The sequence below is a fragment of the Phoca vitulina genome, unplaced genomic scaffold (assembly GCF_004348235.1).
Source record: "Phoca vitulina isolate PV1807 unplaced genomic scaffold, GSC_HSeal_1.0 scaffold11, whole genome shotgun sequence".
Taxonomy (NCBI): domain Eukaryota; kingdom Metazoa; phylum Chordata; class Mammalia; order Carnivora; family Phocidae; genus Phoca; species Phoca vitulina.
The window spans coordinates 30,058,774-30,084,713 of record NW_022589714.1 but is presented as its reverse complement, the minus strand read 5'-3'; the positions used below and the strand labels follow the sequence as shown (position 1 = coordinate 30,084,713).

Genomic DNA, 25,940 nt, shown 5'->3' with positions numbered 1-25,940 from the left:
TGGATGTACTGCAAAACTTTTCAACACTTGACTACAAATCCCCACGACTGCCAAGACATTCTTATAAAGAAATCATTTGGGGAAACTTAGCAACTACTGTTTTTGTGAAATGGTCCCTGTGGGGATGAGGTTTAGGCCTAACTTTTTTTTTTTTTTTTTTTTTTTTTTTTTTAGTTTCTGTATCTCGTGCCTGGTATCCAACATTAGTTACAGAATAAACAGTACTTTCCAGAGACTGACAGGGTCAGCTGCTCTGGGAATGTGGCTGGTGACCTCCCTGATGGATTATCGTCCAGCAGGCTGCTTCCAAGTCAGTTGAAAGGTAAGCATTCTTTCTGTATAAGTGCATGCTGCTTTGGAACATGGTTCAACTTCAACTGATAAATCTGAAAGTGTATCCTGGGCATGCTGTCTCAAAGGGCACGGAGCTGTTACTTTGGGGGCAAAGTGATTTGTCATGTCAACACAACCGAAACAGCGAAGCTGCTGGGTTTAGGGGAGGAGTGAGCTACAGTGTTGCATCTGGTTGCTTTGATTAAAGCCCTAAAGACACAGGAAAACTTCCATCCAGAGCTTGTTTCTCAAGTTCGAAACACACAGTGTAAATCTAATATTCAAAAAGTAAAGGCTTCCATTTCTGAGTCCTTTTTCCTGAAATCTTATCAGTTTAAGTTGGCTGTTGTCTTCACTCCTGAAACAGCAATGCCGTGAGTATGTGTGTGTGTGTGAGAAAGAGAGAGAGAGAGAGCGAGAGAGCAAGAGAGAGACAGACACTACTGGGAAGTATATCTACTATTCAAAGGATCTGGAAATATAGTGAGTGTTCCCAAATGTAAGAGCAAAAACTTGTTCAATCCACACATTGTGGATGTCCCCATGAACAAGAGAAAATGTATCCTAAGTCTCTCAGAAATTGTAGATGCTGAGTGTAGAATAGTGGAGAAAATGGAACATGCTGGAATTAGATCCCCAAGTGGTTTTAATCAGCTTGTATGTCATAGATTCTTGAGGTATGGATTTAGTTTTATATCAGAATTGCTGTTATTTCTAAATTATCATCAGTGTTGCTAGTATTAGTTTTTTTAACCTCACATTTTATTTTTCAATAAGTTTTGATAAAAGAGTTGCATTTTTCAGATGCACACATTCAAAAAGCTAACACTTTTCAAAGTTCTCACAGCTCTCACTTGATTGAACTATTTTCTAGTGTTCCAAACGAATGCTCTATCATCAAGAAATGATTTTATAAAGAAAATGTCTTTTTCTGGACATTGACTAAAATGTCTTTTCTACAGTCATTTTTAAAATATGGCCCAGAACCAAAATAAGGGCACCAGTAGTATCAGAAGAAGTAAAAAAAACATCATATTCCAGGAGAAAAGGTTTATGTTTCACTGAAGAGTGGTAATTACAAAGGTACAAATTTGTTAAGCTGTTATTATCGTAATTATCATATACTGATATTTTAGGGTTTGCTTTTGTGTCCACTTGGCAGATTCAACTTACAAAGATGTTTATTATATAGTGACAAATTCAACTTTAAAAAATTCCTCTGTAGACATTATCTTTTCACAAACTGTGGGCATGTGCTATAACTCTTAGCATCCTGTACCTCTGGCCTGCAGAAGCCGGAAGGGATGCTTACAAGTGGTGATGGTGGGACATTAAAAGTCTTCCTGTGTTTGTGTCTTCCAGATGAGACAGATGAGAAGATAAGCGTCAGAGGAATTTTCCGGAAGAAAGGTCCGCAGCTGCTGCTTGAGAGTTTACCAGTTGCCAAACCTGATAAATAGACTCAGGTAGGGGTGCTGGGAAAACTAGAAAATTCTGGGGGCCAGTCTCTGCATTTGTTTTTCACTGCCCCTCCTACCTGCTCATCCCATTTGACCATCAAACAAAGCCTTCTAGAGGCATTGTAAGATTTCAACTAGGAGCAACACCTGTAGGTCAACAGTTAGCTGTTTGAGATCAGTTTTCAGTGCTAGGTCTACGCTAGATTTGCTTTTGGCTCTTGGGGACCACAGGGAACCCATTTCCAGTGTGGTTTTGGGGACAGGCTCCTGCAGGCATGTGCTGAGTGTAGTATCCTGGTCCACCAATAAATGGGTGTGGCGCTTCCATGGGCTTCTGATGGGACTGTGGAGAGCGTACAGGACCCACCCATGTCCTGCAGGTGCTCCATGGGATGAGAAATTGTATAAAAGGCATTCATTGTCTCAGAAGAGGACCCCATCTTAATAAAAAGATATTTATCCTTGGAGCACACAATAAGGAAGATTCTCAGTCATCTACACCAGGCTTTGCAGACTGTTATTTTTTCAAAAGAAAACAGCATTTGTTTTTCATGCCTTGTGGGTGTCTGTCCACCTTGGGAGGTTTCAGAAGTAGAGCCTCTTATCTGTGCTTTTGCTGTGGAGACGTAAGTTCTTTAAATGGCAGGTGGGGGGAAATCGCCATTGAAAACAAAACAAACTATATTAACTCTCTGGCCCTGTAGAGGAACCAGCCATTTTAATAGCTGCACACTCCACTTTCCCCCAGTTTTTGAATAGAGGAGCAAAACGACAAAATCTGAGCGGCTGAGATTTCACCCTCTGTGAGAGGCACATGACAAGGTGCGAAGGAATGGAAGATGCCAGTGTCTTGAAGTAAATATCATTTGCTGAGGGTCATTTGTTGCATTTTTGAATGAAATTCTTGCTGGCCTACAGTGGCGCAGATTTTAATTTCCTGTTTGGAGTGACCTGTTACTCATGTTTCTGGAAAAAAAAATCATAAATTTCCAGCTTAGAAAGGAATTACAGATATTTCTGTGTTGTTTTTTTTTTAATAATAGGTTTATTGAGATGAAAATTCACATCCCATAAAATTCACTCTTTTAAAGTATAAGTAAAATTTAGTGGTTTTGAGTATATTCAGAGTTATGCCATCATCATGACTATCTAATTTCAGAATATTTTCATCACCTCAGGAGGAAGCCCCATATCTGTAAGCAGTCACTCCTCATTCTGCTCCCACTCACCTCCTGGCAACCACACATTATCTTTCTGTTTCTATGGAATTGTCAAGTATTCTGGATGGTTCATATAAATCATCATATAATATGTGGCTTTTTTTGTGACCAGCTTCTTTCACATATCATATTTTCAAGGTCCATCCATGTGGTTGTTGTATCAAGCGCTTCATTCCTTTTTATTGACGAATAATGTGCTGCTGTGGGATATTTCACATTGCTTCACCACTCACAGGTCGATAGACATTGGTGTGGTTTCCACTTTCTGACTGTTATGAATAATGCTATATCACAAACATTTGTGTACAAGTTTTTGTGTGGATGCATGTTTTTGCTTCTCTTGTGTACATTGCTAGGAGTGGAATTGCTGGGTCATATAACTCTTTATATAAAATGTTGAGGAACGGCCACACTGTTTTCTTTTTTCTTTTTTTTTAAAGATGTATTTATTTTAGAGATGAGAGAGAATGAGTGAGAGAGTGCGAGTGGGGGGAAGAGTCAAATGCTCCACCTACTGATCCACCCAGGCGCCCCCCCCCACACTGTCTTCTCAAGTGGCTGTCCCACTTTATAGGCCCACCAGCCACGTAGGAGGGTTTCAGTTTATCCACTTGTTGCCAAAGCTTGTGATTGTGACTTGATTTTAGTCATCCTAGTGGGTGTGAAGTGTTATCTCGTTGCAGTTTTGATTTGCATTCCCTAATCACAACATCTTTTCATATGCTTGTTGGCCATTTGTTTGTCTTCTTTGGGAGAAATGTCTATTCAAATCCTGTGGCCATTTTTAAACCGGGTTGTTTGTATTTTATATTGCTGAGTTGTAAGAATCCTTTATACAGTTTGGATATAAGTCCCTTATCAGAGGAATGATTTACAAATGTTTTCTCCCACTCTCTGTGTTAATTTTTGTGCCACTTTTGTTCAGACTTTGATACTACCTTTGAACTCACTTTTTTTTCTAGATAAACTTCACATAGTCCAGAGAAATCATGGCACACACTTTTAGCGCCAGCCTGCTTGATGCCACACACTGTGTTAACACACATTACCACACTTAATTTTTGTAATAACATCAAGAGTTTGGTATCATCCCTTATTTTAAGGGAAAGGGAACTGAAGCTCTGAGAATGAGTTTGCTCAAAGTGACCCAACTAGAAGGTGGCAGAATCTGCAAATGAGTCCCATTCTTCCTGCTTAAGTCTGTTTTTTTCTCCTTTACGCGAATAGTTAATTTTTTGAGTAAGGTAAGTGAACAATCAATATTGTGTTCATCTGTAATATGATTTGTGTTGGATAAATGCATTTTATTCCAATTTCCTACCAAAAGTCATATGAGTAACAGTGCATGACAAGTCTTAAGTCACATCCGTTTGATACATTTCCCTCCTGCCCCCCTTACCCTCTCTTTCCTCTCTTTTTTTTTTTTTTCCTTCCTCTCCCTCCTCTCCTCTTACCTTTACAAGAATTTATTTGGTCCTTACTATGTTCTAAGTGCCTGGATAAAGTGATGCATAACGTACCCTCCGGTGCTTATGCTCTAGCAGAAGAGACACACCTCAAATGAATAGATAAGGATACACTCAAAATATCATGTGAAATAATATGACACCAGAGGTGATAAGAGCTATGAAGAAGAACACAGCAAATGAGTGGGCAGAGGGTTTGCTATTTTAGATGGGGTCTTTGGGGAAGATCTGGATGAAGGGAGAAGGGAGCCACATGACTGGGGAGAGAGCATTCCTGTCAGAGGAAGGAAAGTACTTGTGGGACAGACAAGCAGAGAGAAGACCAGGGTGGCCCCGTCTCTGCTGTTTGACCAGTAATAGACGAGTACTAGCTTTGGCATGGATATACTTTTACCTAAAAAAAAAAGCCCTTGTCCCTAAAACATATCTAAAATATCTATCTTTAAACATAGCTCTGTAAGTAGATGGAGTAGCTACTATTCACCACAGAGTGCTGGTGCTGTTTACCCACTCCCCTATTCTGTCTGCGATGAACTTAACTTGTTCAGAGGTGCTAAGTGCACAGTGGTTAGGAGCTTGGTCCAAGGAACCTGAGTGCCACCAGTTAGTTGTGTAACTGTCTTATTATTCTTTTTAACTCTAAAATGGGTGTATTAGTGTGCTAAGGCTGTGGTAACAAAAACCATAGACTGGATGACTTAATAGAAATATCTTTCCTCCTGGTCCTGGAGGCCGGATGTCCAAGGTCAAGGAGTTGGCAGCGTCGGCTTCCCTGGAAGTCCTCTCTCCTTGCTTGTAGATGGTTGCCTTCTCTCTGTGTCTTCATGTGGTCTTCTCTAATTTTTCTGCTTTTGTCCTAATCTCTTCTAATAAGGACACCTGTCATATTGGATTAGGGCCTACCCTAATGACCTCATTTTACCTTAATTACCTCTTGACATATCCTATTTCCAAATATAGTCTTATTCTGAAATGCTGGGTATTAGGACTTTAACACGATTTTGCGGGGCAGGGGACACAATTCGGCCCGTAACAATGGTGAACATAATAGTATCTCCTGTCTAGAGTTGTTTTGAGAATTAATTGAGATAATATATGTAAAGCCTTAAAGGAGTTCCTGGCACAAGGTGAGTGCTGTTAAAGTGTGTTAGTAAAAGTATTGTTATCCTCCTTAGATCTAGTCATGCCTACGTGGTGAGTTTGTTGAGGGAAGAAACGTAAAGATTCTGTCTTTTAATTGTATTATTTTTATTTATTCAAAAAAATTCCGCCTGCACCTGGAATAATCTTCACCTATTATAGCTTCTCAGTACACGTTTGCTGAAGTTAAACTTTTCATTCCTGGTGGGAGGGACCTCACTGGCGCACCTCTCTCATCATCACTCTTCTCTTCTTCCCCAACTAGCTCTGCATCCCATCACTCCTCTGCTTCAAACTGGATCCTAAATTTCATCTTCAGGCCTTAGACTAGCAATAACCGAGTTTCCTTTTGTAGCCATAGCATGCTTTTTTTTTTTTTCCCTTAGAGAGATTTTGGAAGTTCCACTTATATAAAATTTTAACTATTGCCTTGCTTTTGACACATACCAACCCTGCATACTAGGACACCTGTAAGACATCAGTTTTCAACCTTGTTAGGGCAACAAGGGTGTACGATTCCTTTTCTGGAAAGCAGAGTTGAGCCAGAGGGAAGTCCCTTTTGCCCCTGAGTCTGATACAGTGTTTCTGAATTCATCATTCCAAAGCAGGGCTAGCTAGGTTTACTTCTCACTAAGTGTTTCCCTTTTGGAGCTCTTGGGCAACTCTGCCTGGCAACAGAGAACCAGCTATCACCACTCTGAAGGATGGAGCCCCACAATACATTTCCTAAAATGTTTTCTTAAAAAGTGAAGGAAAAACTGATGGGAAACTTGCCTTAAAGTCAGAAACAGGTGTTAAAATGTTTCAAACAGGCCGAGGGATTAGACCATCATAGAGATCAGCCTTGGCTTAAGCTGAAAGCCATTTTTACTTTTTATTTCCATCCACATAGCTAGTTGGTTGCAAAAAAAAAAAAAAAATAGGGAGAGTTAATTACCATCGAGTTACACAATAATTTTCTCTAAGACATGTAACAGTTTTCAAAGAGGTCTAAAAACATTTGTTCAGTTGGAAAAAATGAATTTCATCTCCTATGTCCTTTGTTCCCAGTAGAAAAACCAGGATCATGAAGAACAAAACCGGTTTTTTTTTTTAGGAAGGGAAACACCACTTTTATTTTTACAGGGTTTCTAAGCATCATTTGCCAACTTTTCATGGAAGAAAATTGGCAATACCTCCTGAATATATGGGTTGTGTGTTAACAGTTTTCACTAGTTATCCTTTTGTTCTTTTCCTGTAAGTGTATTTTTAAACTTTTGAGCTACAAAATAATGCATAACTGTCTGGACTACCAGGACCCAAATTGGAATTTGGGAAAACGAGGCTGGCTGATTCATATTGGCCGTATGACATTTTGCATTTGTCCTTTGTAAACTGCTTTATTAGGTCTGTATTCTAGAGTATATTTTATCTGGTCCAATGGCTATGAATGAATTCTTTGATGGTGGCTTTTTGTCACATGCATCTTTCATGGTTCAGGGAACCTAACCTGTTGGAATATTCTCCTGCTGAAGAGTTTGCTTTTCTATCTAGTGACATTTATCATTATCTAAGGCCAGCTGCCTGACTTCTCTTCAGTGCTCTGTTTATGGGGTTTGAACATCTATAAATGGAAACACTAGCTAACCAGAAATTATCGCCAGGGCTTTCTGATAGTGTCCCGAGCACTCACAACTTGGAATGTCCTGCAGTATCTAACATGTAAGCACGTCAAATCATTTTCTAGACAGAATCTGAATCTCTTTTTCTGTTTCTCCCTCTCCCTCTGTCTCTGTCTCTCTCTCTCATTCAGTTTCAACATGGAATTTGAAAAGCATGAAAAAGGAAGCTTATTAAATGCGAAATTAGAGGAGAAACTGACGGTAAGATGTGTGAGATTTAGCGTACACAGATTGATAGTGTAACTGACGTAGTAACAAAGCAGCGATCACAAATTGGCAAAGTTGTACTAACTAGCTTGCATTTCCATGTTTTTTTCTGGTCAGCAGCCTGAACATTAATGAGTTCCATGGACTTTGCTGAACACGGTACAATAAAATTATTAATAAAATTTCAATACTAGAATGTGGGCAAATTTGATTTTAGTTAAATGATGTGTTTTACCTCCATTTTAAAAGCCAGAATCCATTTATTTTGAGCCCTCGTTGTAATTGCCTCAATACTGGAAGATTATTTCATTTATTGAGCTGAAGCTTAGCAAAGTCCAGTTTCTCTCAGAGATACTAGGAATATGTGTCCAGAAAAATATATAAGTATTATAGACTATTTTAATATTTTATCAAGTAAGTTAATGATCTTCTAGTGTAAGGATAAAGCTTACTCATCAGAAAGGTTTTATTATTTTGCTATGGAAGTTGTAAAAGTAAGTTTACCTTGATGCTGAGAAATTACATGTCAATGCATCGTAGAGTTTACCTATATTTGCTCGAACATAAAATATCCTATGGACTGGAGTAGTAGAATGTGCTGTTCCTGGTTCACCTGATGGGTATAGGAGGCGAATTATGCTTGGGAATGTACTGTGGCTAGAGTTAACGATAGAACCGGGCCTGGCTAATTTTAACAACAGTACAAGTAGCAAAAAGTAAAACTACGTCAACTTTTAAGACTATGACTGCTTAAAATCATGAGAATGCATTGTTCTGGATGTTTGAAATAGAGATTTATGCACTCAATGATAGTAAAACTTGAAAGATGAAAAAAAACCCCAGAGGGTTGAAAATTCCTGAAGTATATTAGAATTTCAAAGTCTTGAAGAAATACATTGAATAAAATATAACTTTTTCTTAAAGGATTCAGGTCATCATTTTGAATATTAGCTGTGGATCTCTGTTCTAGATGGTTGTCTAGCCACAGACTGTTCGGCTTTTTGACTATATTGCAAAGCTATGCATTATTATAGAACTAACTAGGGGTTTTGAGTCAAAAGGGTTTGTGTGACAGTTCTCACTCCACAACTTCAAAATGTAGGACTATGGGATTTTGTTTAAGCTTTCTGAGTCACAGTTAACTCACTTGTAAGATGGGGAGTAGTAATACTAATTTGAAGGCTGTCATGAAGATTAAAAACTGTAACGTTTGAGGATTCCCTGAGCTGAACCTAATATTTTCAAACTGTTTTTGGCTTGACTTAGTTAGAAAATACATACCCAAAGTTTATTAATATAGAAAGAGAAATCTGAAGTGCATTTCAAAGTAAAAGGAATGGATATGCCTACCTTAAAGCCTTAGTGGTTATAAAACCTTTATGGAACCAGATAGAGAGTAAATAAATACATGAATAAAGAGTTGCTATGAATTAGTGTGAAATTTGATCCAGAGCTTTCTGGCAATCTTTTATGGGGAGTTTTATAAATCAATACAGTGAACATGGGGCAAGTAAACAGAAGTGAAAATGGTCTCGTATGTGCGGTGATTTGATGTATACGCATTGCACTCTCCGGAGGGTCAGACATTCTGCATGCTGGACTCTACCTTGAACACAGGTGTGAACCTAGAAGTGAGCAAAAACCTCTCCTTAGAGGAAGCAGCTGTTACAAAATTCATGAACATTACTCTGGAGGAGAGATCTAGGGCTAGCCTCTGATTAAATTCTGGAAGAGTAGAGGGAAATGTGGGACAGTTCAGAAGGGCTGGGAACATCTAATCCGCACTGAGAAGAGATGGTTCTTGGTGGTGGTGGTGGGGGGGGCACATTAAAGTTCAGTAGTGTGGGCAGTTACCTCTATAGGCAAACAGAGCTACATACGTATGTAACCCAGACATCTTTCAGATAAAGGAATTTTCATGACACTGTTATCAAGAAAAGGTTAACATATTCAGTATCTCTAAGAGAGCTGGAAAATAGATAATATATCTCTAAAAGTTCACAGTAGAAATTATTTTGGTTAACACTTTGGCTTTTTATGTGGATAAACATCTAAAAACTTCAACTTGTGGAGCATTGTGTTCCTTGCTAATACCGATGTAATACCGTATGACTGGCTAGGTTGCTGTATACAGTTAAAGATGTATTTTTGTGGAGTTTGTTAGGTTCTGAAAATTATTAAATTTATTATAAATAGTGACATTTGTACAAATATGGTTTTTAAAAGGAGAAAATATTTTTCTATTAAAATATTTAAATATGTATACATTATAATATTGCTGAGTTATAATATGTATCTTCTTTAAAGGTATACTCATAAAGATTTTTTATTATGAACAATGTTATGGAATATATCACACAGTTAAGAAATTTACATGATTAGCTTTATTTGAAAAAAATTCCAAGGTGAGATCTACAGCAAATAAGAAAATCAACAGTCTACAGATTTTTAGAATTCATCAGCTTATTCTATCCAGAGAAATAGACAAAAGTAAAATAAGATTCTTTTTGTTTCCTTCAAGATTTTATTTAAATTCAAGTTAGTTCACATAGAGTATAGTATAAGTTTCAGGGATAGAATTTAGTGATTTGTCAGTTGCATACAACACCCAGTGTTCATCCCAAGTGCCCTCTTTAATGCCCATCACCAATTACCCTGTCCCCCACCCCCTCCCTTCCAGCAAACCTCAGCTTGCTACCCATAGTTAAGAGTTTCTCGTGGTTTGCCTCCCTCTCTGTTTTTGTCTCATTTTATTTTTTTTCCCCTTCCTCTATGTTCATCTCTTTTGTTTCTTAAATTGCACCAATGAGTGAAATCATATGGCATTTGTCTTTCTCTGACTGACTTATTTTGGTTGGCATAATACCCTCTAATTCCATCCATGTTGTTGCAAATGGCAAGATTTCATTCTTTTTGATGGCTGAGTAATATTCTATTATATATACGTGTGTGTATACACACACACACACACACACACACACCCCACATCTTCCTTATCCAGTCATCAGTTGATGGACATTTGGGTTCTTTCTGTGTTTTGGCTATTGTGGACATTGCTGCTATAAACACTGGTGTGCGTGTGCCCCTTCAAATCACTATTTTTGTATCCTTAGGATAAATACCTAGTAGTATAGTTGCTGTATTGTAGGTTAGTTCTATTTTTAACTTTTTGAGGAACCTCCATATTGTTATCTCGAGTGGCTGCATCAGCTTGCATTCCCACCAACAGTGTAGGAGGGTTCCCCTTTCTCCGCATCCCCGCCAACATCTGTTGTTTCCTGACTTGTTAATTTTAGCCATTCTGACTGGTGTGAGGTGGTATCTCAATGTGGTTTGGATTTGTATTTCTCTGATGCTGAGGAATGTTGAGCTGTTTTTCATGTGTCTGTTAGCCGTTTATATGTCGTCTTTGGAGAAATGTTCATGTCTTCTGCCCATTTCTTGATTGGATTATTTGTTTTTTGGGTGTTGAGTGTGATAAGTTCTTTATAGATTTTGGATATTAGCCCTTTATCCGATATGTCATTTATAAATATCTTCTCCCATTCCATAGGCTACCTTTTAGTTTTGTTGATTGTTTCTTTTGCTGTGCTGAAGCTTTTTGTCTTGATGAAGTCCCAATAGTTCATTTTTGCCTTTGTTTCCCTTGCCTTTGGCGATGTGTCTAGGAAGAAGGTTGTTGTGGCTGAGGTCAAAGAGGTTGCTGCCTGTGTTCTCCTGTAGGATTTTGATGGTTTCCTGTCTCACATTTAGGCCTTCTATCTATTTTGAATTTATTTTTGTGTATGGTGTAAGAAAGTGGTCCAGGTTCATTCTTTTGCATGTTGCTATCCAGTTTTCCCAACACCCATTTGTTGAAGAGCCTGTCTTTTTTCCACTGGACATTCTTTCCTGCTTTGTCAAAGATGAGCTGACCATAGAGTTGAGGGTCCATTTCTGGGCTCTCTATTCTGTTCCATTGATCCATGTGTCCGTTTTTGTGCCAGTACCATACTGTCTTGATGACTATAGCTTTGTAATAGAGCTTGAAGTCCGGAACTGTGATGCCTCCAGCAACTTTTCTTTTTCAGGGTCACTTTGGCTATTTGGTGTATTTTCTGTTTCCATACAAATTTTAGAGTTGTCTGTTTTAGCTCTGTGAAAATGCTGGTGTTATTTTAATAGGGATTGCATTGAATATGTAGTTTGCTTTGGGAAGTATAGACATTTTAATAATACTTGTTCTTCCAATCCATGAGCATGGAATGTTTTTCCTTTTCTTTGTGTCTTCCTCAATTTCTTTCATAAGTGTTCTATAGTTTTCAGAGTAAAAATTCTTTACCTCTTTGGTTAGGTTTATTCCTAGGTATCTTATGATTTTTGGTACAATTGTAAATGGGATCGATTCCTCGATTTCTTTTTCTGCTGCTTCGTTATTGGTGTATAGAAATGCAACAGACTTCTGTGCATTGATTTTATATCTAGCAACTTTGCTGAATTCCTGCATCAGTTCTAGCAACTTTTTGGTGGAGTCTTTCAGGTTTTCTACTTAGAATATCATGGCATCTGCAAAGAGTGGGAGTTTGACTACTTCTTTGTCGATTCGGATGCCTTTTATTTCTTTTTGTTGTCTGATTGCTGTGGCTAGGACTTCTAGTACTATGTTGAGTAACAGTGGTGATAGTGGACATCCCTGCCGTGTTCCTGATCTTAGGGGGAAAGCTCTCAGTTTTTAACCTTTTGGTTGACATTTCCCCATAAATAAAATGTTTGACTTCTTCTTTGCCAATTTGGATGCCTTAATAGGATTCTTAACTATATATCCAATATGGATTTCACCTTATAGGGGTAAGAGAATTGCTACCTTTAGCTATGGACTTTTTTTTTGCCCTGAATTTGTTGCTCTTTGGATTCCTGGGGGCTTGACAGTTAAATGTTCATCAATAGATAATCAGTTAAGAAATATGATACTCAAACCCTTCAATATGTCCTAAACTTAACAATCCCACCTAAATTTTTCACAAATTGGTTGATATGATCCCAATTTTTTAAACATGAAAAAGAAAACTCAATTAGCATGTACTTAAACGGACATTTCCATCCCTTGAAAAACCAACATATTAAGCTGAGCTGGATATTTTAGTCCTCCCTGATTCTGCAAAATCAGATTACACTAAAGGTGATTTTTATGGGAATGCAGGGAGGGAGGGAGCTATTTTGTAACAATATAGTTCTGTTTGGTTGGTTCCACAATAATTGGTGTTGGAGCTGAATGGATCTTTTGTTTTTCCTGATGAGGTTTAAGTAACCATTGTATCATGTGTTCCCCAAAGTACATTCCTTAGAATTCTGATTTTCTAAACTGCTCCATGAGAAGAGGTTCTGATCTATGCTCAAGAATATTCATGAAACACAGTGTATAGAATGAACTACACAGTCTTATTTCTTTTTGGAGACTCCTATTGTATTTTAACACACTGAAGACCTTGAGACATTCTGGAGGTTAATCTTGTACTTCTTAAACTCCCTACCAATGTAATGTATTTTAATGTGTGTATGCAATGACAGTGAATATTCTGGCCAGTGTTCTCTGGAACACATTTTAGGAGGTGGTGTGTCAGTATATTAATTGTCTGATTTTATTTATGAGTTTCATTTTCAGAATAATGATACACAGAATAATAAATTTAAGCTGCGTATCATTTATATCTTTAACGTGAAGTTATTTCTGGAATAGTGTTGAAAGTAAGTACAATTCTATTTAGTATGTTTTAGTAAATAAGTAAAATTAAGGCAGGATATCCTATTTTCCAAAATCTTTTTCTTTTAGGTTATTAAATGCATCAACAAAGAATTTCACTTATATTTATCTTCAACTAAAATTTCTTAATGAAAAGGAACAGTCCATGTATTAACATAGTAAAAATGCTCATGCACCTCAGGATATTCTGAAATAATAATGTTTTCTTTAAGAGATGATAAGAACAAGCACATTTTATGCATAAACCTAATAATTTCTATTACTTTAGTATAATATGTCTCAAGAGACAATTCTATCTTCCCAGGTAATAGATATTCAATAAATATCACAAAAATAATGATAATGAGAAGGGTAAGTCATCCAATTTACTTTATATTGAAGCTTGGTAGAAGCAAATTAACACAGTAGTCAGTTTCTGAATGTCATATAAATATTGCTTTTTTGAGTAAAAGAAATTTTTGAGATTGAGAAATTATGTCATCTGACAGATTTTTAATAGGAGGTATGTCATAGAAGGAGATGGAAACCTAAATTTTAGATAACTAAAATTTTACTTTTTATGTTTAAAATTTTTCAACTTGTTTTGACTTTGGGGGTGAAAGTTTTATCCAATGACTTAAAAATTTACCTATAATCTCACAAAAAAAACCCCCATTATTCTCGGTTTCGAAAGAAAGAGATCATGCCACTTCTTTTTGATACAATGAAAGAGAAAAGAGATTGAAGAAAAACTGTGGTTAAAATGCAGAAACACAGAAAACTATGCATTTTTAAAATTCTGTGATAATTCAGTGAAGCACACTTTTTAAATAAGGTTCAATTAGTTATTCATAGCTTCATTAATACAAATAGCACTAATTATTTTCTAAGAAGGAATTTGTTAGCAAACAAAAAACATGGGACTAGCACTTGGTTATAGTTCCCAATGTTATTATCTGATGACAAGTCTGACTTTTGTTGGGGAGCACCTTTGCAGATGCAAACTAGTGTCTGTTAGGTAGAAAAAGCAGAAAGAGCCTTTCAAATCAGTGGACATTTTTAAATGCCTGTTTTGAACAAGACAGGGTCCTATGGACTGTAGTGGAAGCACACATGAGAGAGAAAGTCTTGACCACCAAGGAGATTATTATATTTTATTATTTTTAGTAGGTTATGAAACAGTAATGATAAATTTTAGTAGCTTGGATATATTCTAAGTGTAGAAAACATAAACATCCCCAATTATTTTTTCTCACGTAGACTTGAGACAGCAAGTCTGTAATTATTCAGCAGAACGTCTTAAGAGTGGAACAACTGTAAAGTATTTTATATTGTAGCATATTTTATTCTGTCATAATATTGACTGTTGGAGGTCACTGAAAGGACATAACCGCTTGTTGACCCACAATGAGCTGGACTCTGGCAGTTGGAGGTTCCTCCCCCTCTTGCCACCCCCTTCCTTGGAATATACATTCTGCCTAACATTCCCGTGGGAGCTGTTTTCAAGGAAGTAGCTTTGAGAGAGTAAGGTGTTGTTGATACCATCTGGATGGTATAGTGTCTGAACCCAGTTAAGTTCTCTATACAGAATTTTAAGATTCTGGTGGTTGGGTGTGGAGCTGTACTCATCTTACGATGCCTAAGACAGGCTCATCAGTAAGTTCCTGGCTTAGTAAACCTGCCATCTACCAATCTGGAGTGGTCTGCCTATTTGGTCTCTCCTACCCCTCCATGTGTGGGGGCCAGTTTCAAATTTCACCTGGGAAGCTCCCAAGGTGTTGAATCAACAACTTCATAATCTATTTTTCTAATTGTGTCTAACTAGAGTCATTGGTAATAGGTACTCAGTAGATGCTGACATGCTTGGAAAAAAGTTTAGACTGCTGATGTTTCTGATGTGTCTTCTAGAGATGATTTTCAGTAGGGCTTGAACGTTGATTCGGCTCCAAACAGAATTCCTGACATGACAACATCATATAATAAAATAAGTGGTAAATTTAGGTTCATAAATCTCTGGGGGTCAGGTGCTAGATCTATGTATCTTTATCATAATTGATTGCCCTGGATCCTTTTATACTAAGTTTGGTGATGACCAAAAGGAAGGAAAGATGAAAACAAACAAATGAACAATGACATCTCCTTTTCTTTGGCATTTGATTATTTATTTTAGAAAACTCCTTCCATTTCTCTGCCGTTTGTAAGACTGGATCAATGACTCTTGCTATGTTCTGTATTTTACTAATAAAATTGCCTTGGATGTCCATTTTGATGGTAGAGGGTGTGATTAATTTGTCCCCAAACCTTAATTCCTCTGTGATGCTGGCTCATGTTTGTATTTATGTGTGACACCATCATGGAGAATGGTAGGCATTTGGGCATCTTTAAGAAGGCTGCTGGTCTTCTTAATATGTTTGTGGTGCCTACAGTACATTCTGTGTCTCTATTTGGCAACTCTCCCAGGACAGCCCATTCATTACCAGTAAATTTTGAATTTATTAATCCGTTTTTTCCAGGGAGGACTAGAATTCTGTAATAAGTTGACATCCAAAATACTCTGTGGAAATAATTATTCTTTTAAAAAACCCAGATGGGCAATAATAAGCCAAATTTTATGATAAGTGCCTCAATAAGTATCCCTCAACTAGAAGGCAAATGCAGGAAATTCAGAATTAGGATTCTGTGAATTTCTGAACTCAGTGTCACTTCCGAATTTTTAGTAAGATTAGTTTATTCCCATTTCTTAGGGGATAGGAACTCTCTGAGAAGTCAGTAAAGGGGTTGTAGGATTGATCAGTCAGCACCAGGTATAATAGAGTTCACTGGTTAAGATAATGTTCTCCAAAGAACTGACCCATCCCTCCAGCATTAATAAGAAGATTCTGGTTTTACCGCAGGTGAAGTGTAGTTGCAAAGACTAACCATGAAATGTCATCATTTGGCAGATCAAAGTGAAAAACTAAATAATTGCTCCTAAGTCTCTTTTGCATAAGAAATAATTCCACCCTAACTTCTCCCTTGCTTCCTTTTCATAGAGCCAGTAACACAATTCTTAAATACTTGAAGAATCTGTAGCTCTAAATAAAAAAAAAAAAAAAAAAAAAGGAGGGAGTAGACAAGATGCCATAGACCATGGGGATCGATAGGAAATTACTAAGCAATGAGAATTGAAGTCTTAATGGGCGTAATTGCAGAATGAGGTAAGACCACAGAAATGATAAGTTAGGGTAGGTGAGTACACGCAAGTGTTCTGAGTACCATCTTAACATCCATGAAAACTGAAACAAGGAACCCGGGCCTTTGGGTGTGTGAGTGCATGCCTGCACGCGTGTGTATGTGTGTGCGTGTGCGTACTTCTGATTTCAAAGAAGAGTGGAAGTGCCACTGAGTGTGGTAAAAAGCATGTTGTAGCTGAGTCTAGGAGACCATTATTGGTGTTCAAGTCATGTTTATGTGACCTTAGACAAATCACGTAACCTTTGGTCTCCTTCCTTACAGACCTGAGAGGTTGGGTTGGATTTGCAAAGATTGCAGTGCTCTCTAGCATTTTATAAGTCTGTAAAAAGTGTCGTTGGGCTGTGTGGTTATTAAGCCCTTTCCATACCAAACAATGCCTACTTATACAGACATTAGAAACCTTGAAATAGATTATATTTTTATGTCATCATTGACCAAGTTTAAAGTCAAAGTCCTTGTTACTAGATTATTAGATTTTTTGGTAGTATAAAATTTCACAGTTCAGTACTCAAATTGAATTGCACATATTTTTTATGTTTGCACTGAGAAGCAACAAAGATTTGAGAATGGGATCATGGGAGAACGTTATGGAATAGATAAAGTAGCATGTAAGTGCCTTAATATTAATGTCAAAATGTTGTCAAAATAAAGCATTCTATTTTCTCATAATACTACATAAAATGAAGTTGATGCTGTGTTTTCATCAGGAATAAAAATTTAGAATACATAAGGTCTGCGTTTTAAGTGTTATTTCTAAGATGGTTTCTTAAGCTCTTACTCATTCCCCTTTGTAGTTCTTACACTCCCGGCAGTGTGCCTGACACAGATATCTTGGTCCCTGTGCAATTCTAATTTTAGTCCCTTTGCTCCGCAGAAGGTGGAGGAAAAAGTGGACTGCACCCGAATGGCAAAATCCCAGCCACCATTTCCATTTTTTCTTTTTCCTTTAAGAAAAATGAGGGCTGTGTCTGTTAGCACCCAGGGACGGGAGGGGAGAGTAAAGTGAAACTGATGAGGATCCAGATTTCTACTTTATGTTTCAAATGAAGTTCTTGAAGCCATCCAGTCCTTTGAAAACCACTGCTAATTAAAGCAGTGTCTGCTGATAATGTAAGTCTGAGATGCACTGTTTGAATGGATCTTTTGATACAGCTCTGTGTGTTGGTGAATAACAGAAGGGCGACGGATCGCAGGCTTTAAGCGAATGGTGCTTTCACACTGACATTTATAACACACTGTATGTGCGGTGAAATATTTTCTGGGTTCTCATTGTGGGAAGTACAATTACATATCTAGTTTTTTCCGCCCCAACTCTGGCTCCCCTCAGGGAATGACAAATAGACTGTTGTATTAGTGATGTAATTATATTACAGAGTCATGGGCTTTATTTTGCTACATGATCTTCATAAAAATAAGGAGATGATTTTTTAAAACGGTGAGAGGATGTCTGTGGTTTAATTGCCGCTTTTCTCCTTTATTTATAACCACAGAATTTCTCAAGGCTACGTTCATAAATTTTCTTCTCAGTTAATGGGCGTTTCCTTGCGTATGTAGCTTCTGGGAAAGCTGTCACCCCCAGTTTGTTCTTCAAAATAGGCCTCCTGCCCTGGTGGGTGTCAGAATGTAGCAATTCAGAGACCACCTCATGCTTTTAAATACTAACTCAGATGACATTCATCTCAGGAGCAGATGAGAGAGCCCATAAGATTGCTTTCCTAAACCTGTAATAATTTCTCTGGGATATCATGTCATAGTGGGAGACCGAAGGAGGAAAATGTCAGCATGAATTAATAAGCTTATCACAGAGAGCAGGGAGTTCTTTTAAAATGTGTGAAGGAAACATGGGAAATAAAGTATTTTTGTTCCTATTTTTTTTCCAGTTGAGCTCAGCTTTCAATCTGGAGATTCCTACCTGTTTTGTTGTTTTATCTGCGTCTGCTCATCCGTCTGTCCTTCTGTCCATCCATCCATCCACCCACCCACCCATCCATCTAACCTGGGGAGTCCTCTCTTTACAGCTTGCTGACCCCCTGCTGCCTGGACCCCTTTGCATGGGGTATGGAAGGAGATGAGGGAGCTGGTCTTAGAGATTTGCAATGAATTCTCTTCTTTACAACCTTATTACAGTCGTGACCCCTGTGGAATTTGCCTGCCTTGAGTCTGGTGCAGCCTTCAGGGTTTGCAAAGGTACTTATTAGCCTTCCTGCCGGACTGCAGCTCTGCTTCATAGCATAGCCGTATACCTTCATCTCCTTCTCATCTTCCAGAAACTTACAATGTACTTTTTCATGCTGACTGCTCTCCCCTACCAAATCTCTTACTGTTGTGGGTTTATTCTTTTACATTCCTTTACTCTCATTTTAATGGGGTCAAGAAAAGGATGTGAGAAAAACTGTATTCCGTCAGCCATCTTGAATCGGAAGCCCCTTGATTTGATTTATTCGTAAAGCTCATCCTCAATGCTTTGTGCTTTAGTAGGTGGTGAGTGTCATGGAACATCTTTATTTTTTCTTCTTCATTGAGAGAGAAATGGATTTATGTGGAACTGTTGCATAGGCTATGTTAAATGGCATGCCAAATAATATTCTGAGTGTATAATTAAAAATATTTTATGCCATTTCTAAAAGCTTGAAGTTTGAAAGTTAAGAAATTTCTAGTTTTTGCCCTTCTTCTTTTTGCCATAGTGATTTTGGTGGTAAAGTGCAAGGACTCTGGGGTAAGGGTTCAAATCTGGGCTCTTGTGTGCTCGACCTATATGAGCTACAGTTTCCTCATCTGTAAAATGAGATATCACTTACCTCCCAGGGCTTTAATAGGGACGGAAAGTGAGGATATATTTGAAAAGTGCTGTGCATAATAAGCACTCGGAGACCGGTAGTCATTAGAGATATGAGAATCACAGTGGTGTACAATTTACTTCTTGTGCCTGGGGAAACCCTAGGCTGCAATTGCAGTTTGTTCTCTTCAGCCAGACCTTATGTGATTTCAAACTGATTGTTAGGCTAGAGGCCATGCTTATTTTCCCACTAGGAAGGATGCCGTCATCCAACCTTTAAGTTTTTTTAAAAAATATTTTATTTATTTATTTGAGAGAGAGAGAGTGAGCGAGCATGCATGAGCGGGGCGGAGAGGGACAGAGGGAGAGGGAGAAGTGGACTCTGCGCTGAGCAGGGAGTTCCATGCGATACTCGATCCCAGGACCCTGAGATCATGACCCGAGCTGAAGGCAGATGCTTAACCAACTGAGCCACCCAGGTGCCCCTAACCTTTAAGTTTTAATTTTATGTTAGTCCTGTGAAGACTGACAAAGATTCAAAAGCAAGAGTGTTTAAAACATGGTGCCTATTCTGAAAGACATTATGGCCCGGTCTCCATGGAGAATAATTATGTTATATGAAAGCAAGTACTATATACATAGAGGAATAAGTGGCTACATTATGAGGTGTGAATAATTAGGACCATACCTATTATGTGGCTCATACAGTTAATAAAAGTTATACAGGTAACTGCTAGGCTTACCAAGGCAGGATATTTGTAGGAGGGGAACAATATAGGTAAGTAGAAATAGAGTTAAGGAAGGCATTGTTGTGCTGGTGTGTGTGTGTGTGTGTGTGTGTGTGTAAAATGTTCAAAAGAAGAACTTAAATGTGGTTGACAACACAGTCTGATTCAAAAAAGTTTTAAATCCAGAAACTATTTTGTTCAAGATATCATAATTTATGTCTTTTACCTTCATCTGGCATTTTTTCTTCCCTGCACATAAGATATTTTCCCAGGAAAGCAACACTTTCAACAGTTCATTAATTTTTTTTTTTTTTTTAAAGATTTTATTTATTTATTTGAGAGAGAGAGAACGAGAGACAGAGAGCATGAGAGGGAGGAGGGTCAGAGGGAGAAGCAGACTCCCCGCCGAGCAGGGAGCCCGATGTGGGACTCGATCCCGGGACTCCAGGACCATGACCTGAGCCGAAGGCAGTCGCTTAACCAACTGAGCCACCCAGGCGCCCCATTAATTTTTTTACTTAAGAATTTTTCCATAAAACATACAGTTTCATACATTACAAGTGGCACTGTAAGTTGGTACCCCTTTTTTGGAGCATAATACTGATGTGTTAAATACATACACACTGGCCAGACAATTTTACTCTACGAATCTCTTTGAAGTGAAGAAATATACAAATTTTTAGTTATAATGATGTTTATTACAACAGTATTTATAAAAGTAAAAATAGTGGACACAGTAGGGGAATGAAACACTAATCTCTTATAAAATACAAGGAAATTTAAGGCTAGTAGGATAGTGGAATATCTATCACTTTTTTCCCTACCAAGATACAGATGTTATGAACAATTCTTTTATGGACCCTCCAGATTGGCAGACCACTAACATGCAATCAGTGAATATGTTTGTGCAGCACATCTCTTTGAGCTGAACCATAGAATCTTTTTTATTTTATTTTATTTTTTTAATTAAAATTTTTTTTATTAACATATAATGTATTATTTGTTTCAGGGGTACAGGTCTGTGATTCATCAGTCTTACACAGTTCACAGTGCTCACCATAGCACATACCCTCCCCAATGTCCATCATAGAATCTTAATCCTCCAAATAAAGGCAACAGTCCCAGGGGTTGAATTGTATTTTTTGGGTTTACTGAAATTTTGAATGGCTCAGTGATTTTTTTCATAATAAACTTACATATTTATGACTCTGCTGACTTGATGAGATTGTATCAGGGAAGTATTCAAGGTAAGTGTTCTTCATGTGAGAGCAGATTTAAAGAAACCTTGAGTGCTTTCATCCTTTTGCTTTAACAGCATTACCACCGAGAGACTGCAAACTCCTCGAGGCCAGGAGCTTTATTTTTCTGGCACCCAGGGCTGCGTCTGAGACATGGGAAGGGGTACTCCTGGATGAACTGCAGAGGCATGACTTTTGCATGTCTCTGTGTGTGCATGTATCATGCACTTTATCTGATTTGATAAGTGACAGGGATGCCGAACCGATCAGTTGAGTCAATCACTTTTGATGGACTTTTAACTCAACCTCATCAGTTTTACTCGTGAGTGGGAAGGGGAAGCATTGTCTTGCGTGAAATCTCTGTGCAACGTGAAGGACGCTAAATACCAGCATGTTTATTGCTGACACTTGGGCGGAGGCATCTGCACCCTGCACTCGGAGCCCTGGGCCTGGTGTGGCCATAGGCAGGAAACCTTGACATTGGTGGCAGAATTGCAGATTTGGACATGGGCAATAGCACTGCCACAGTGTGATGGCCAGACTGTAACAGGAGGAAAATGGTAGACTCCGTATATTAGCCAAAACACTAGTTCATGGAGCAATTACAGAGGTTGTGGAACTTTCTCAGTGGGTAGAAGTATAGCCATAGAGATACTGTTTTTTGTTTTTGTTTTTTTTGAAGATTGTATTTATTTATTTGAGAGAGAGAGCATGAGCAGAGGGGAGGGACAGAGGGCGAAGGAGAAGGTGACTCCCCGCTGAGCAGGGAGCCCCATGCAGGACTCGATCCCAAGGACCCTGGGATCATGACCTGAGCCGAAGGCAGATGCTTAACCGACTGAGCCACCCAGGCATCCTAAGATACTATTTTTAATACCGTTTTTAATGATTAACTTGACCTCATTTTAGCTCCAAGAACAGGTTATATTTACAACTCCCTTGTGAAAATTAAGTACTACCAAAAAATGGTGTTTAGTGTTAGGTATTTTCAGATACCTGGAAATTCTTTACCACTGGCAGTTATGATTAACAAGATACTTAGGAAATTAATAAAACCTGCATTACCCTTTGGGGATTTTCTTGTTTATTTTTAATGAGTTTATGTTTTGCTTAGACTCTTTTTCTTATCCCACCAAATTCCAGTGCTGGGAGGTAGATTCTCCTCCATCATATTCTGCAATTGCAGCTATAGAGAGAGTAGGGATGAGAGAGGAGTACTTCTAGACATCTGGAATTTTTGTGCATTTGGTTTTGGTTTGTTTTTATAATACTTGAGATGTAAAAGGGATTATTTTTTGGTTCTCCATGTATTTAAATTCCCCAGGTACAATTTTAGGTTGATACTTAACAAAAATTGTAGGAAGGAATCAGCTTATTGTCATTCTAAAGGCACTAAGCATGCTGATATTTTTTCTGATTATTCTGTTTTTTGTTGACATTTTACCATTAATAATGAGATAGCTATTGGTGCTTTAATTCAGTAGTCTAAATATTTAAAGACATTATTCTTACAAAACATTTTTTTTGATTTTTTTTATTATGTTATGTTAATCACCACACATTACATCATTAGTTTTTGATGTAGTGTTCCACGATTCATTGTTTGCGTATAACACCCAGTGCTCCATTCAATACGTGCCCTCTTTAATACCCATCACCAGGCTAACCCATCCTCCCACCCTCCTCCCCTCTAGAACCCTCAGTTTGTTTCTCAGAGTCCATAGTCTCTCATGGTTCGTCTCCCTCCGATTTCCCCCCCTTCATTCTTTCCCTCCTGCTATCTTCTTCTTCTTCTTCTCTTTTTTTTTTTTTTAACACATAATGTATAATTTGTTTCAGAGGTACAGGTCTGTGATTCATCAGTCTTGCACAATTCACAGCGCTCACCATAGCACATACCCTCCCCAATGTCTATCACCCAGCCGCCCCATCCCTCCCACCCCCCACCACTCCAGCAACCCTCAGTTTGTTTCCTGAGGTTAAGAATTCCTCATATCAGTGAGGTCATATGATACATGTCTTTCTCTGATTGACTCATTTCGCTCAGCATAACACTAGTTCCATCCACGTCGTTGCAAATGGCAAGATCTCATTCCTTTTGATGGCTGCATAATATTCCATTGTATATATGGACCACATCTTCATCCATTCATCTGTCGATGGACATCTTGGCTCTTTCCACAGTTTGGCTATTGTGGACATTGCTGCTATAAACATCGGGGTGCACGTACCCCTTCGAGTCCCTCATTTGTATCACAAAGCATGTTTAATTGAATTTTTAATGTAACACCAAGCTTGAAAACCAAATATCTTTTGACCGATGGTTTAAGATAAACTGGATAATTCTGCCTATGTGATTATTTTGATAGTAGCTGGAGCATGTTTCACATTCCAAGAAGTAGACAAAGCACTTACCTTGCTATCATCTCCGCAGCTCTAGAAGGTAAATGATATTATTTCCATTTTATAGTTGAAATATCTTCAGTCAGTTGCCTAGGATACATAGCAAGCCTGTGGAAGACTTTGACCTCAGGACAAGCTGGATCCAGAAGCTGCTCTTCTAACACACCTGTATCCCTCTCATTGACAGATCCAGAACCTCAGCTCTAGCCCTATGGTGATTTCCTGTTTTCCTCAGAGCAAACACATACTTGGTGTTTACTCCAACGCACAACAATAAAATAATCAAAACTGATATTTACCTCTAGGAAACTTTTTTATTCTTTGTTGAAAGATTAGACTAATGTTTAGCCATTGTGGAAAGGAGTAAAATGTTACTATTATGGACTGTACATGAGTAATAGTACCTCAGCACTCTCCTCCTGAATTCACTTAACATCTATTAAAACAATTTCCCTTTACATAGGAAATACATTTTGATAACATTGAATTTTCACTAGAAATATAGTTAGATAGGTGATAACTTTTACATAATATCAGAAGTAGTCTTTCAACATCTTGATTATTATTTCAGGATCTAACTTCTCAGTCTACTATGTTGTTGGGTCTGAGATGCTAAAGATTCTGATTCCAATTGCAATGAATGTGGGATGGTTTCCCCACATGACCAAGCAATTCTCAGACACCAGATGGTTGTCCTATAATCCAACTAAATTCTTTGCTTTTATATATATTTTTTTCTTCAAATTTTTATTTAAATTCTAGTTAGTAAACATACAGTGCAATATTGGTTTCAGGAGTAGAACTTAGTGGTTCATCACTTACCTATAATACATAGTCCTCATCATAACAAGTGCCCTGCATAATGCCCATCATTCATCTAGCCCATCCCCCACCCACCCGTCTCCATCAACCCTCACTTTGTTCTCTATCATTGAGAGTCTCTTATGGTTTGTCCCCCCCACTCTTTTTTCCCCCTTCCCATATGTTCATCTGTTTTGTTTCTTAAATTCCATATATGAGTGAAATTATATGGTATTAGTCTTTTTCTGGCCTATTTTGCTTAGCATAATACACTGTAGCTCCATCCATGTTGTTGCAAATGGCAAGATTTCATTCTTTTTGATGGCTGAGTAGTGTTCCATTGTGTATATATATCACATCTTCTTTATCCATTCATCAGTTGATGGACACTTGGGCTCTTTCCATGGTGTGGTTATTGTTGATAATGCTGTTATAAGCACTGGGGTGCATGTACCCCTTCCAATCTGTATTTCTGTTTCCTTTGGGTAAACACCGATAGTGCAATTGCTGGATCATAGGGTAGTTCTATTTTTAACTTTTTGAGGAACCCCCATACTGTTTTCCAGAGTGGCTGCACCACTTTGCATTCCCACCAACAGTGTAAGAGGGTTCCCCTTTCTCTGCAACCTTGCAACACCTGTTGTTTCTTGTGTTGCTAATTTTAGCCATTCTGACAGGTATGAGGTGATATCTCATCATGGTTTTGTTTTGTATTCCCTGATGATGAGTGATGTTGAGTATATTTTCATGTGTCTATTGGTCATCTGGATGTCTTCTTTGGAAAAATGTCTATCCATGTCTTCTGCCCATTTCTTAACTGGATTATTTGTTCTTTGGGTATTGAGTTTGACAAGTTCTTTATGAATTTTGGATACTAACCCTTTATCAGATACGTCATTTATAAGTATTCTCCCGTTCCATTTGTTGCGTTTTAGTTTTGTTCATTGTTTCCTTCACCGTGCAGAAGGTTTTTATCTTGATGAAGTTCTAATTATTCATTTTTAAAAAAAATTTTTTTATTGTTATGTTAATCCCCATACATCATTAGTTTTAGATGTAGTGTTCCATGATTCATTGTTTGTGTGTAACACCCAGTGCTCCATGCAGAACGTGCCCTCCTCAATACCCATCACCAGGCTAACCCATCCTCCCACCCCCCTCCCCTCTAGAACCCTCAGTTTGTTTTTCAGAGTCCATCGTCTCTCATGGTTCGTCTACCCCTCCGATTTCCCCCCCTTCATTCTTCCCCTCCTGCTACATTCTTCTTCTTCTTTTTTTCTTTCTTAACGTATATTGCATTATTTGTTTCAGAGGTACAGATCTGAGATTCAACAGTCTTGCACAATTCACAGCGCTTACCAGAGCACATACCCTCCCCAGTGTCTATCACCCAGTCACCCCATCCCTCCCACCCCACCCCCCACTCCAGCAACCCTCAGTTTGTTTCCTGAGATTAAGAATTCCTCATATCAGTGAGGTCATATGATACATGTCTTTCTCTGTTTGACTTATTTCGCTCAGCATAACACCCTCCAGTTCCATCCACGTCATTGC

General features: G+C 38.1%; 1 protein-coding gene across 1 annotated transcript in view; it reads left to right on the top strand.

Moving 5' to 3' along the window:
* The first annotated feature begins 237 nt into the window (after positions 1 to 237).
* Positions 238 to 25,940, top strand: part of MLIP (muscular LMNA interacting protein) — a 256,712-nt gene continuing 231,009 nt past the window's right edge. The window contains exons 1-3 of the mRNA XM_032409634.1: positions 238 to 322; positions 1,696 to 1,799; positions 7,412 to 7,481. Coding sequence (XP_032265525.1) covers positions 7,419 to 7,481 — 63 coding nt within the window. The 5' untranslated portion in view covers positions 238 to 322; positions 1,696 to 1,799; positions 7,412 to 7,418. The remainder of the gene's footprint in view (positions 323 to 1,695; positions 1,800 to 7,411; positions 7,482 to 25,940) is intronic.